The sequence below is a fragment of the Planococcus citri genome, chromosome 1 (assembly GCF_950023065.1).
Source record: "Planococcus citri chromosome 1, ihPlaCitr1.1, whole genome shotgun sequence".
Classification (NCBI taxonomy): Eukaryota; Metazoa; Arthropoda; class Insecta; order Hemiptera; family Pseudococcidae; genus Planococcus; species Planococcus citri.
This window is the reverse complement of record NC_088677.1, coordinates 1,133,960-1,148,696: the sequence shown is the minus strand read 5'-3', so window position 1 is coordinate 1,148,696 and position 14,737 is coordinate 1,133,960. Positions and strand designations below refer to the sequence as shown.

Here is a 14,737-nt window from a genome sequence, read left to right as displayed (position 1 = left end):
AGAATTTCTCAAAACGGTTCGGAACTATTTTTAATCAATTCCGGGAGAGGAGGTGGTCGAAAATGGGGTACACAGTTACACGACTATATAATTTCAGCTATCATGGTCGATTTGATCAAGTTTTTATTTTTTGGTCTTTTTTTTTGGTTCCCCGGACACACAAGGTGCCAGGGTTTTTTTCAAATAAACATATTATTTATTTACATCTTAAATCTAAGACTAAATCTAAACAAAATGTATTATCTTAATTTATCCATAATCCTAGATCTAAGATGCGGGGGGGGAGGAGGGGGGAAAGACGGGTTGTCCACCACGACTCATACCCCCTAGGTGGTTGCCAAGGGCCCAATCACCCTACCAGGCTTCGTTATTCACGCATGCCCATCAGGTAGACTGAGTCCCCCAACCCATCTTGGGAAAAAGGATTTTAGGGAGGAGAATTTGGTGCCGGGGGGGGGTCAACAAGTGTTGGTCTCCCCTTTGCATTACATGAGTTTCGGATATGAGGGGATATTTGCGAGGAGGCTGGTGCACTTGCTAAGGGATTCACACCAGCCCCTCACATTGGACTTGAGAGTACAATACTAGATATGACTAATTATTATACGAGTACTTAGGCTGAAAAATTTAGGAAAATAGGTATGATTAGTTAACTTGGTCTACTTTGCAAATATGTACAGCATTATAATACAAAAAAGAAATTATATAATACAAGAAAGAAACCCACACCAAATTAATTTAAGTTTATGGTTTTGAGAAGAGTATATTTAGGGCATGCTTAGGTCTTGAAAAATCTAACTATCGTTATTTACAGCTTGAGGTAATGCATTTTAATGGGTTATTTTCAGTGCTTCTACTGGTCGATGTTTGGTTGATAGATCAGGATTGAAGCTGTTGCTCCTTCTGGGTGCATACGCTGACAGCAACTGGGTAGTCCCTGAAACATTAGATGATGGATTGTTTCACTGTTGTCCACTCCAGTTTATACAGACCACGCCCTAGTCTTAGTACTGCTATCTTTTTGATTTTGAGTTGGTCGCATTTGGCAGCAAGTGCTTTCATCGTTGTTACAAAGTCCTTGATTGATGGCTTATCATTGTACTGTTCTTTGGTGATGGCGTAAAGGATGTAATTTCCACCTTTTTTGAGCTCAACTACTTCACCAACCTTAGCACCCCTTGACCTCAGAGTGTCCTGGTTGCCGAAGGCTCGTTTAAATAGGAGCGCAATGCCCTTGGACATCCTGAAGTCTCTGCTGACACAATGGGCCAGGGCAAACTGTGGGTATTGTCTAAACAGATCATTCTCTAATTCCTCCAGGGCGAAGATCCCATTTGATTTGGTCTCTATCTTTCCCCAGTTGGAGTGTTGGATTTTCTTTTCTAGTTCCTTCTCAGCTTGTTTGAGAACTTTCTCCACCCTAGCCAGGGTTACCTTTATTTTCAAAAATTCACCAAACATAAAAAAATGCACTTCAGCGCCCAAAATTCTAGATGTTGATGCAATTTTGTTTGCTGTTTTGATTTAGCCTTGTTCAATTCAAAAATTATTTTTTTACGTGTTGGGATACCTTCGTAGTAAGTTGAAATATTTACCTATTTCATCGATTTGGCCCTTCTAGCTCCTCACTCCTCTTCCCATCACCCTTAATGCCTCGACCAGTGCTCTCTCAAATATTTGCTGATGGGAAATTTCTTGTATTCAAATTGGATCAAATTTATGATTTTTTAAAATGATTCTCGAATATTCGAGGAATGGTCTTCATTTTTTTAATTGGTTTAAAATTTTCCTTTTTTTTTAGCGTAGTCTTGTTTTTTCCTCACATTTGTGCATCTTCTCTTTTATATCCATTTTCACTCGAATTTGGGACAGATGGTAATCTTTCAACAAAGTGCGTGCCATTGTTGATAATCAGCTGGAGGGCGAAGGGACAAATTACCTATCATGTGTATGCGAGTAAAATGGAAACACATTTATCGAGTTAATAGACGGTATTGGTTTGCGTACAACTTTTACGTACGTAGTACGTACTGTTGATGGAATTGCACCGTTATCCATTAGCTTTTTATTAGCTTTAATTGTATCGATGAAAAAGTAGAATTCATTTTCAATTATTATTAAGCATATTATAAAACTCGTGTTGCGTCTCGTTCGTATTTGAAGGGGAGATCGTATATGTATGTAGTAAATGAACGACGAATGCGGGCTGCACACCACATCGCCCTTTGCCCAACCCCAATTGCAAGTGGTCAACGTGATGCCGTTATAACTCGGACTTACCTTGTTGTTTTTTTCTTCTCCTTTTCTTTTTGTGTTAGAAAATGAAATTCGACTGCCGAATACGGCGAGCGAATACCCCGTCTTATTTTATGTTTTGCCATTTCGCTTCATTTATCTCGCTCATTCCATCGTCGTAACTCGTATATTCTAGCGATGCGTTGTTTTTTTCATCCTGTTGTTCGCTCTATCTCCATTTTTCTGTAGTTTGTTGCCCCATTGCTTCGCTGCTGTAGCTACCTACCCCCGACCCCAGTTTTGTTTGTACTGGGTGCTGTTCGTTCGCTGGAATGGGGACTTTGTAAAGAAAGCTTTTCACCGAGAACTGGTATCTATACTTGGGTACGATAGAGGCGCTGTCGCGTCGCAGATACTTTTTCGCTTCAACGGGGCGTCAAATAATTTCGCAGTTTCCATTTAATTTACAAAATTCGCAACTTACCAGGTGCGAAATTGCGAGCTTCCTGACAGCGTTGGATCGTAAATTGTTTTTAAAAATTGAATTAAAATTTTTTGCAGCGTAAAAATGAGTATGACGGAAACGACGTGACATTGTTTCAGAGCTGAAATCAGCTTTCACTTCGTCTTACCTCTCTTCGTACTTCGTACATGGGCACGCCGCCGCCGCTTCTTCGTCGATGCGGAGGTTAATAATATTGCATACCTCGATGTCGGAAGGAAAAACGCGTATAAAATGTTAACCAGCGGCGGCGGAAAAGTACACGCGGTGTTAATAGAATTGCGTGTCGTTGAAATTGTAGGTATAGGCATAAAACCAGTGGACGTGGACGTGCATTCGGTCGAATAATACCCACGGAGGAAAATTTCAAATCCCACTCGCCCTGGAATGTGCCTAAATCAAGGCGATAATTTTTTTCCTACTAGCGTATAAAAATTCCACAACGATAAAAGTTTCGGAAAATTGCTCCTCGTGTTCGTAATTTGAAGGCGAAAAAAAAGGCCAAATCGTTGTGTAAAATTTCGTTTATTCGCGTGACTTAATTTTTTTGCTACGAGTTACCGAAAAATGTAATTTTTTTTATTCGATGCGAAACGACGTCGTCGTCGGACGAAATAAGATTAATTTTTCTTAAACGTATAATAAGGAAAGCGGTGCCAAGTTATCCGCCTTTTTCTTGTTTGTTTTTCGTTCAATTTTTACAAAATTAACTTCGACTCTACCGATAGGTATCATAGACATGTGGCGAATGCGAACGAGCACAAGGGAACGAAAAAGTAGAGAAAATGAAAAAACTACCCCTTTGATTAGCGAACTCGCTGTACTGAGATTTGAATAATGACGAGTCATTTTTCAACGAGATTGTAATTAGCCGCGTCTGCGTCTGCAACATTTGTCTTGTTTAACATCTAACTGCTTGCTGCTAACAGAATTGAAAATTGTTTCAAATTTAGAAACTCGTTCGATGCGGATGCGTTTTTTCTTCTTGATAAAGAAAATGTACCGCCAACGCGTTATCGATGATTCATCGTTTTAAATTTCGAGATGCGACAGATGAGTAAGAACCGAGGGTAATAAAATAATTGTTCGAGTTCAATATGATACAAAGTTCTTCAAGGTGCTCTTTTTTTTACCGGCCAAAAGATCAGTCTGTTTAGTTTTTTTAGACAATTTTTGTTGATTAAAACGAATTAAAAAATAATCGCTTCGACTTTGCAGTTTGCACATCAATGATCCAAGTCCATAAAAATAGCCACATTTTATGTCGAATTTGTGTTGTTCATTATAGAATTCAGTGACCGAGGGTTAATGCTTTGTTAAGTACTTTGTAAGTCCCATCGATTTCCCCACATCATTGTAATATCAATTAAATGCTTAATTCAAAAGAACCTAAAAACAATCTCACAGAAGTATCCAACCGGCGTATAAATTTTCGAACTGGACGAAGAGGAATCGAAAAATGACCTCAAATTACACTCCCAGTAAAAATGTCAGAAACTGAAATTCATTTTTCGATTTTTGGCGATTTTTTGAAAATTCAAATTTGGCATATTTTCATCTTCCCCCCCCCCCCCCAATAAAATAAATTGAATCAAATTGACATACTTATGAAGGACTGAAATTTTGTTTGTATCCTATGTTTGACCTCCCGAGTCGATTGGTGGTGGTTTTGAATTGTTCTGGAGCCGCCTCCAGCAGATTTTGAGTTTCTCCAGTTTTCGGAAAAGTGCTGCAAATGAGGTGAACATGATATTAAGTGCCTATATATGCAGTAAGTAGTATAAATTCGAATTTTGTTTCCAGCTTATTTTCGAGAACTGGGCAACTTTAAAATCCACTGGTAGCTCTAGAACGCTTCGAAACCATCATCAATAGGCGGGGAAGGTCGAAAATTGGGTTCAAACTAAATTTCAGCCTTTTTTGTCAATTTGTTTAAATTTTGATTTTTTTCATGAGATTTGGGCCAAATTTCAATTTTTATAAATTTTCCAGAAAGTGTACTTAAAATGAATCTTATAGATGCTGAAATTTTCACTGGGGGTGTTTTTGTTGGGGGGGGGTTGAAAATTTCAGTATTTTTTTGCGTTCTCACCCTTCAAAGTTGTTATTCGAGAGATTTTTTAAAAGTTACTTGAAATTGAGAATTTTCAATTTTTTTCACAGATTTCCATTTTAATTTTTTGTAATAGCTTATGAGATTGAGGGGGGGGGGGTTATTGAAAAGGGGATTATTTAGAACTGAAGATTGAAGAATTCTAACGCAGAAACAGATAATTTACAATTTCGAGAGAATTTTCAAAAATGAAAACCAACGATGAAGTGTGAGCAAAACGAATTTGTAAAAAAAATGTTCCCGACATCCCTGAGCCTCTCTAGTGTAAGCTTTGTGAATGCACTCAAATTTTTTTTTTCAAATTTAGAGGCTCTAGAATGGCGTGAAACCAGGGACGTAGCGAAGTGGTTTCGCTGGGGGGGCAAGGATCCTGAGATTCCCAACTAATTTGACTGAAAATTCCCAACTTATTCGATTGAAAATTCCCAAGTTGGATGAAAAAAGCGGGTATTTGAGTTACAAGTAGTAAGGGGATTGTATCATGACATTTTGTAGCCAAAAAATTATAACTTTAATCAAAACTTTAACGTGCTGAACACTCTGGTACGTTAAAAAAATTTGAAAAGCTGGTGGTTCTGTTCGGAATGAAATAAAAAATTTGTATTTTTTATAAGCTTTGAATATTATGAGTATTTCTGGAATTTTCTGTTTAACTTTCATATTTTTAAAACTTTTAAAAGCAGCAAGTATTTTGAATGGCCCGAGCGAAGCGAGGGCAAAAGTTTTGGGAAATTTATGATTTGAAAAGTAGAATAACATCAATTTTAATGAAAGAATTCGGTTTTTCTAATCTCAACATTTTTCAAATTCAATCATAGATATTTAAAAATATTGTAACTTTGTAGATGAGAATCAATTTGGGCCGAGCGAAGCGAGTCCAAAAGCTTTGAAAAGTTTGTAGTTCGCAAAGTAGAACAACATCAATTTTAATAGGGATATTCGTTTAGGCACACTTTTTACACTAGTGTAGTGCACTCTATTCGTTTTCTTCAAGGTCACTCGGTGTATACACCAATTTTATTCGTTTTGTTCCAGTGTAAGGCTTGGTGTAAGAAAGTGTATACACTATTTACACCCATTTCAAAGTCGGTGTGAGCAGTGTAGTGTAAGAAGAGTATGATATCAATTTTATAAAATCATTTTGTTATCAATTATTCCATCATGGAAAATGAATATTTTAGTTCTTTTATTAAGATATGTTTTATTTTTTATAAAAATTGAGTTTTATGTGATGACATGTGGTGTATGGTTTACACCAAATACACCAAAGTGCAGATTCTGATTTTACACCTGGTGTAAATTTCGTGTAGTGCATTACACTAGTGTACACTAGTGTAAAAAGTGTATGCCTAAACGAAAACGACTAATGTAAGAATTCGGTTTTTCTGATCTCAACTTTCTTTTAACTTTATCAGTGGTTTTGTGAAATTCATAGAGTGAAAAAAATAACTAAATTGGCCCGAGTGAAGCAATGGCAAAAGTTTTGGAAAATATGTGACTTGGAATGGAAAAGTAGAACATCAATTTTAATAAAGGAATCCAGTTTTTCTGGTCTCAATATTTTTCAAATTCAGTCATACGTTTCTTGAAATTGTAACTTAGTAGAAACGAATCAAATTGGGTCGAGTGAATCGAGGCTAAAACCTTTGGAAAAATTGTAATTCAAAAAGTAGAACAATATCAAATTTAATGAAAAAATTCGGTTTTTCTGATCTCAACTTCTTAAGAAATTTATCAATAGTTTTTTGAAATTTTCAAGTGTGAAAAAAAAACAAATTGGCCCGAGCGAAGCGAGGGTAAAAGATTTTAAAAATTTGTAATTTCAAGAAGCAAAACAGTTGTAATGTTGACGTGAAAAAGCACAACAATTGCCCGAGCAAAGCGAGGGCAAAAATTTTTGAAAAAAATGTGAATTTTAGTTGGGAAAATCATGGATTTAGAAACTGTTTTGGCTTCAAAAGTTGGGAAAGTTTTTAACTTTGATGATTGTAAGAAATTCTAATATTTGAAAACTCCAAAACTAAAATACTTATTGTCGGAATTTTTGTATTTTCCCAACTTTCTTATATTTCTCACAATTTCCCAACTTTTCCCAACTTTCGCGGAACACTGTGGGGGGGGGGGGCAGGCTGCCCCCCCTAGACCCCCCTTCGCTTCGTCCCTGCGTGAAACTACTTCCAGTCGACTCAGCAGTCAGCATATCGAAATTGGGGTGTAAAGTGAATTTTAACTTTCCAACTTCATTTGATAATTTTTACGGAAATTTTAACTTTCGAAAATCTTCTGCAGATTCCGGGTCTACTCAAAACAGTTCAAACCCGTTTGGGAGTCAAAAATAAGGTGCATACCAAATTTTAGTGTTCTAGATCAATTAACTATTAAGTGAAATTCTTATTTCGTTTGTTGTAGTTTTGGTGTAAAGTGTGATTTTCAAAAATTCACCAACAGTCGAAAAATGAACTTGAAGCATACGAAATTTTGGCTTTCGATGTATTTTTGCATGAATTTTCAATTCAGTACGGTTCGGTTCAAGAATTTTTTTCAGCCAGTTTAGATCCTCCCCCTCTCAGGGGCAAGATCCAAGATGAGAATGAAAGCTAGATCAGCGATTGAAAGAGATTTTGAAAAATTGTGCAAATGAATCAGTCTTCCAATTTTATTTTATATTTTTCAATTGTTGTTTTTTCCTAATTTGAGTGACAACATACCGAAGAATGTATTTTCAAGAACCAACCACTCCTTGAAAGTTCTCCCGTGATTTTTTTGTTCTTTTGTTGAACGTCCTGAATTTTGTGATTGAATGAATAAAATCTTCATGATGGACCACCCTATTTATTAGATTTAGGTATTGAAATTTTATAAGTACTATGTAACTATTACGTTTACTGTGTATGTTGCAATTATTCCTGAATTTAAAAAAATTATTTTTGAATTTTTCCTCATCAATTTGTACGCATTTGTTTTATTTTTCAGGTGAGTAAAATTGTTTCAATGTACGGATATATTACAGTTTGTTGATCTACGTGTTTAATGCATGGCATATGACGTCAAGAAAACCGCAGTGAATTTATAAACTCCGATGGGTATTCGTCGAACGTCAATGGCTGATCATTACGTAGGCAAATGAATGGAAATTAAATGTACGAGTTACTGCGGTATGTATTGTGCAACAAGTATAGCACTTTTTTTTTTGCAATTTAAAGTACAAGCGTACCTACAAGCTATACAAATTTACAATTCATCGATCAGGAGCGACTGATTATCTGGCATTTTGGAAGCTATTTTTTTTTTTTTTAAAGAAGAATTTATTTTACTTTTGTAATGAATTCTGTCGGAATTAAATCGAATGAAAATTGTTCTGTCTCATTCTCCGAGCAATGTATTTTAGTGGACTAGACTACAAAATATTGGGGGGGGGGGAGGGAAATGAAACAAAGTTTTTTACGTCTTGTAAGTCCGATTTGGTGTCTACAAGTGTACTTTAATACATATACAAGTAAAAATTTCAAAAATTGGTAATTTTTTCAAGTTTTCAAAAGTCTAGCATAGGTACTCATTTTTGGTTAGAATTTTTTAAAACAACATGTTTATCAAAGGCAGGTCATTCTAATGTGTCAAATGATCCTTGTTTTGTACTTGGGTCCTACGATTTCGTTCAAAATATTGGTGTTTGGGGTGGTGGTTCTTTTTTTCAATCAGTAGAAATTTCTCTTCATAATCCCCATTGAGGGAGAGGAGGGGGTACGGAGTGCTAAAATTTTGGCCAGAATGTAAAAAAAAAAAGTCAAATATCGTGTGATACATAATATTGATTCATATGTTTTCGAAAGCGCATGATACGAATATACTCGTAAGCTCATTTTTTCGGTCGGTCTCTCCAACCGGGTCATTGACCTTCAAAATTTCCTGACAATTGAAAAATGGTGTGACATTATGGTTATGCAGGTGGAAGATGTCTAATAAGCATCCAAAAGTGCAAAAATCTCAAAATTGATATTTTTTTTGAGAAGTGCCTTGGGAATATGTGTGTTTTTTTATCGCTATTCTGGGTTCTTGTTTTCCGTAGACTTATTTTTTCAGTAAGAGGAGAAATAAGGAAACTTGCTGATGTTCAGCTGCCTTCAAAAGTATTTATCAATACACATAATTAATTATGTCTCGCGTATGGTATAAATGCATGTAGACTTTTAAGACGTATTGTACCGCGTACAAGTATAGAATAAGATAAGAGTGCATAAAACACTCGGACGTCGACGTTATAGTACATTAGATGAATGTATGTGTAGTTTGCTAAATGGTAAAATGCGCAATGTAGCGAAATTGCCAATTTTCATTATTTATGACCAGCCCTGTGTGTGTAAGTTGCTTTTTCACAATTTCGAGCCAACTTGGTCATTTGAAATGCGAGGTCGATGCGGCATCCTACACTCGTATTCCAGCATCTGGCTGTAAAATTTTCTTTCCAGTATAATGCACAGTACGTACATTTTTACGCGACGAGATAATAAATGAATGAATGAATTGGTAGCGTCTCTTCGTTGTATACTTATACGACTAAGTAGAGCTTGGAGAGCTTAACGATAATTCGTCGACCGACGTCGATTCCCCTCCCCCCGCCATCAGCAGTCCTACCGCGCCGCCAAAATAAATAAGTTATAAGAAACACTCGAGTTTGTCGTCGAAAAAGACTTACATTCGACTCGCACTCGCGAAGGGAAAAAAATACTGTCGCGTAGGTAAGGTATAGCCTACGAGTAGCTGTTATCTGCGCGTCGAATGAGAAATTCATTTGCATAATCCGTTCGAGCCCCCTTATTTAATTGGCGCTTTTAAATCGACACTCTCGGATTTGCCTTTTTACGCGTTTGTCGATTATACCACCTATCGAATTTTAAAACAGGGGGCGTAAAAGCGAGCTTTTTTTTTCGCTTCAATTTTTACGACGAGGTATTACTTTTTCGAGTACAAATTAACTATACACATAGCCTACCTACTACTATAGTAGGTGCTCGAGATTCGAGTACGATTTTTTCCTCTTTTTCGTTTCGTTTCTTTCTTTCATTTTTTTTTTTTTTTTTTTTTTTTGCAAAACTAAACGCGATGAATTTTTCACGCGCACTTAATTGCTATACCGAGCCACACCCCACGTCTTCGTGTCCAATTCCTGTATAATTACCCGGAACTGTTTTCGTCATTAAAAACACCCGGTACCGAGCTCGGAGCTTTTCCCCTTGTAAGTATTTGCGTTTTGTCAAACAAAAACAGAAAAAAAGAAAGAAAAGAAAACTTGACAGACTTTTGCATTCGTTTACCTATTGAAAAAGAAGATTTTTGACTCGGTTTGTTGGCCAGTTCTGGTTTTGTTTTCGTTTGTGACTCTTCTTCATTGAAGATGGGTTGCTTCGAAATTATAGGTAATGGTAATGCCTAGAACTGGGTTTACACGCTCGTAAAATCACATTTTACAGTCTCGAGTAATTGTTTTACCTGTTGGGCTATTTATTCGGAATGGGGTACCGAGTACTCGAATGAATGAAAATAATTTCAACTGCGACCGAGTATAACTGGGCGATTAATGAAGTAAATCTAGTTTTATTATTTTATTACTCGAGTAGGTATATTGTGAAAAATCCAAAACAAGAAAGTAGGCAGAAAAAGAGAAGAAAATTGTATGTAACTATTGCTTATGTGTTGTAAAAGTTTCGACGATTAGCAGTTCGCATGTGCGTTCGACTTGGTATACGTAGACGTACCTATTTTGATTCAAAATAACTATTAACTACATACGAGCAGTTTGACGGTTTACATTAACATTACGTTACTTGTGGCGATACGTCGAGCGATGGTGTTTGAGTTGCAGCTATTACATGGTGTATAATGTATGGCTTTGGCTATGGTGGAATGGTACTGGTTCCTCTACTTACCCGTTTTCTCGAAAAGTTTAAATTAATTTAGCCGTTATATGATAGGTTGCTAAGACGAATAAGCGACGAGTATTTCATTAAGCATATCAACACACGCACGTACCACATGCTCCCAGATGCATCTTTAATACTTCGTCTACCGTTAAATCGTTTCATCGTGAACTGATTTTTTTTTTTTACTTTTTACATTGTAACCAATTTTTTTTACCGTAATATTTGCCTGTTTTGGTTGGATTCGTGTCTTCCACTTTATTTTAATGTTGGTTTTTTCACACTGAAATCCAAGTCAAGTATTCTTCGTATTTGTTTTCGTTCTTCAATCTATAGCCGGATAGGGTGGTGAAGTTTTTTTTGGCGCTTCCACCCCCCTTCCCCTCCCAAAGTTGTTGGATTGTATGAAAAATTGGTTCCTTTTTTTTAAAATAAATTCCTTCAACTCACGAAAAAGTAGTGCTGGTAATCTCCCCCTACACACTTTTGATACGGATTTAAAAAATGAAAAAAAAAATCAATTTATCCAAAAATTTTTCATTTTTGCGTCAAAAAGAAAAACTTGCCAAATTTTGTCTGTTTGTATCTTTGTATAGAGCCGACTTTTTAACGATTGTGAAATGTTTTGCTTTTTTTTCTAAAAATTGTCAAAATTACCCAAAAAAATGCAAAAAAGACTCGCATTTTTAAAAAAAGTTGCAAAAAAAAATTATTTCTTTGCCAACAATTCTCAAAAATTGCCACTTTTTGTGGAAATTATGAAATTTTTACTATTGAAGAAGAATTTAAATTTTCGCTTTTCAGCAATATTGCCCAAGATTTTTCACTTTTTCTTCAAAAATTATTCAAAAGTCGCTTTTCTTCCAAAAATCGCCTGAAAGTCATTTTTTGCAAAAATTTTGGTAGTCTCGTTTTTTGCCAGAAATTTCCAAAAAGTCTTTCCTTTCGTAAAAATTGCTAAAAATTGTTTTTTTTTTGCTGAGGCTGCAAAAATTCTCACGTTGCCAAAAATCGCTTAAACGTCTTGCTTTTTTTCAAAAAAAAATTTAAAATGGCAGTTCAACTGTCTAAATTAAGAAACTAGAACACTTCAATTTCGTAATGTTCTGTTTTTATTTTTTAAATATTTTTTTAGGTGATTTTTTTTCTATATTTACCTAATAGTATACTGTCATTTTAGCAAATTTTTAATCAACCCTCGGAAAAATTAGGGGAAAGCTGAATTTGACATTATTTGTTCAGATTGGTCTCCAAAACAACTCATCAAAAGTTGCACCCCGCAACTTGCCGGCTACCCCCGCAAGAGATCATTAACCTTTGTCGATACAGGTTTTTCGGCTGTATCGCCGACATGAAGGGTCCGAGAGGAAAAAAATGTTCAATCAAAAATTGTTCTACGATAAATTTACTACCAACATGCCAAGTTCAGCTTTTCCCAAAATGGCGATTTCACCCTTACTAAAGGTATCAATTTTATGAATAATTGTTTTTAAAAATCAATCAATCAATCAATCAATTTCATTCGACAATTTAAAACGTGAATTCGATTACGGTAGACCGGAAAATGTTTTGACTAAAGTTGCACACTGCAACTTGTCTCCTATCCCCGCAAGAGGTCATTAACCTTTGTCAATCTACGTTCTTCGGCTATATCGCCGAAATGAAGGGCGATCGGAGGAAAAAAAGTGATTGAACTAGGTAAAATTATTCTACGTCAAATTTTCTATAAGCATGACCAGTTCAATTGAAATATATTTTTCGATTTTTGGTGAATTTTTGAAAATCAAATTTAGGTCAAAAATGAGAAAAAAAATCAAAATTTTACCAAATTAACCTACATAGTTGGGGATATATCCTATTTTTGACCTGCCGAATCGATTGGAAAAGATTTTAAACCATTTGGAGCAATTCTGGAGCCTCCATCACATTTCTGAAACTTGAAAATCCTACAAAATTTCATCAAATGAAGTTGGGAAGCGGAAATTGACGTGGCAATCAAATTTATACACGCTATTAAGTGGACTGCTGGTGGGTTTAAGTCATTTTGTGGTCAAGCTGAAAGTCATTCTGTAAACTAATTTTAATACGCTGCGCTATGAAGTCGACTATAAGTAGATTTCAAGTTGTTTTGTGGACATCAGCGAGTTTTTGGAAATTACTGGAGCCTCCAGTAAATTTTTGAAACTTGCAATTTCTACCAAATTTCATCAAATGGAGTTGGAAAGCCGAAAGTTGATTCGGATAGATTTTGTGACATTTTTTGAAACACAGAAATTTTTAAAAATCTGCTGGAGGCTCCAAAACGGAATGACTGCCTGCAATCCACCTCAGAATAATGTCAAAAATGGGGTGTCTCTGTTTGGTAAAATTTTATGGAAATTTTGAGAATTGAAAAATCTACTGGAGGCTCCGTTCATTAGCTTTCGAACTGTTTTTTTAAATGAAATTTTAAGTATCTAAAATCTGTTGGATGCTCTAGGAATTTTCGAAAAGTCGCTGGCGGCTCCAAAATGACTTGAACCAACCTGCAGGCGACTTGATAGCGTATTAAAATTGGAGTACATAGTGAATTTTGGATTTCCAACTCTGTTTGGTAAATTGTTATGGAAATTTCGAGCATTGAAATATATCTACTAGAGGCTCCAGTAATTTCTAAAAAGTCGCTGGAGGCTCCAAAACGACTAGAAATCTACTTGCAGTCGACTCCCGAGCGTGTTGAAATTAGTTTACGGAATGAATTTTAGCTTTCCAACTGCATTTGATGAAATTTTGTGAAAATTTCAAGTTTCAAAAATTTGCTGCACTGAAAGAAATAAACAGTAATAGTTGCATTAAAACGATGCACTCAGTGCATTAAAATGCGGTAATTTTGGTATAGGAATGAAACGCATTAATCAGTACACATTTAGAGAAGTAACTATTACACAGAAGTGCAGTAACCATTCCATCGTTTCTATTCAACAGTATTTAAATTTTAAAAAGTGGGGTTAGGTATTTTTTTTTTTATCAATTTCAAGTTTCTCCGCACATCTAAATATTTTTCACTGCACCAAATTTTTCAAGACCTAATATCCCTACAAAAATTTTCCTACCTAACCGGGATTCGAACCTGCGACCTCTCGTTCTAACTGCCTGCACTTAACGACATGGCCGCGAGTAGAATGTTTAATTCAGACCCTAGAAAGTATTTATAAGTTTTTCACTGTTTGGGAATGTTTGCCACTATCGTTTACTGTATTCAGTAAATCACTACATGGTTCTTAGCCATGTTTAAGGAATGTAATCATTGCTTGCTATACGATGTAACTATTACCCACCAAATGATGTTCTGAATACCATGTCTGCAGGACTGAGTCCCCCAAGAAATGTAATGAGAACACAGAAATGAATTTTAGAAGGTGATGCAATAAATCCATCCTGGCAATGTACTCATTCCATTATTTGATGCATTCTCTGATTTGAACTATGTAATCATTACATCAAAATGAGGTAACTTGAAAATTACTGTACTGTGCAGTAACCATTGCATCAATTTCGAGACTGAATACAGCGTTTTGAAAATGATTTCTTTCAGTGTGGAGGCTCCAGAACTGCTCAAAGTGGTTTGAAACAGTTTCTAATCGATTTGGCAGGTTGAAAATAGGATATATCCCAAATTTCATCCTTTAGATCAAATTTCAGTTCAATGATTTAATCACTTATCTCCGACCCTTAATTTCGGCGAGGTTAATGACCTCTTGCGAGAGTGGCAGACAAGTAGCAGTGTACAACTTTGGTCAAATTGCTAAAATGACTGTGCTGTCACTTTTTTGTTCAAGTATAGTAGATTTGGTTACTTTTTCAAGCTTTTTTGGTGACCAAAGTTGCCTCTTTTTTTGGAAAAAATTGAGTATGAGTCTAGATTTTCTCATTTTTTGAGAGAGTCCGGATTTCCCTTTTTCATCAATGTGGGGAGGGGGGGATTGAACCTTG

General features: G+C 35.8%; 1 protein-coding gene across 4 annotated transcripts in view; it reads left to right on the top strand.

Annotated features, from left to right (window-relative positions):
- Positions 1 to 14,737, top strand: part of ckn (CRK like proto-oncogene, adaptor protein) — a 153,253-nt gene that overhangs the window by 49,843 nt on the left and 88,673 nt on the right. Inside the window, exon 1 of one of the 4 annotated variants that reach the window (XM_065361997.1) lies at positions 7,963 to 8,005. The exons of the other annotated variants lie outside the window; for them this stretch is intronic. Within the exon in view, the coding sequence (XP_065218069.1) occupies positions 7,978 to 8,005 (28 nt within the window). The 5' untranslated portion in view covers positions 7,963 to 7,977. Of the gene's footprint in view, positions 1 to 7,962; positions 8,006 to 14,737 lie in introns of those variants that run through there. 4 annotated transcript variants of the gene reach the window in all.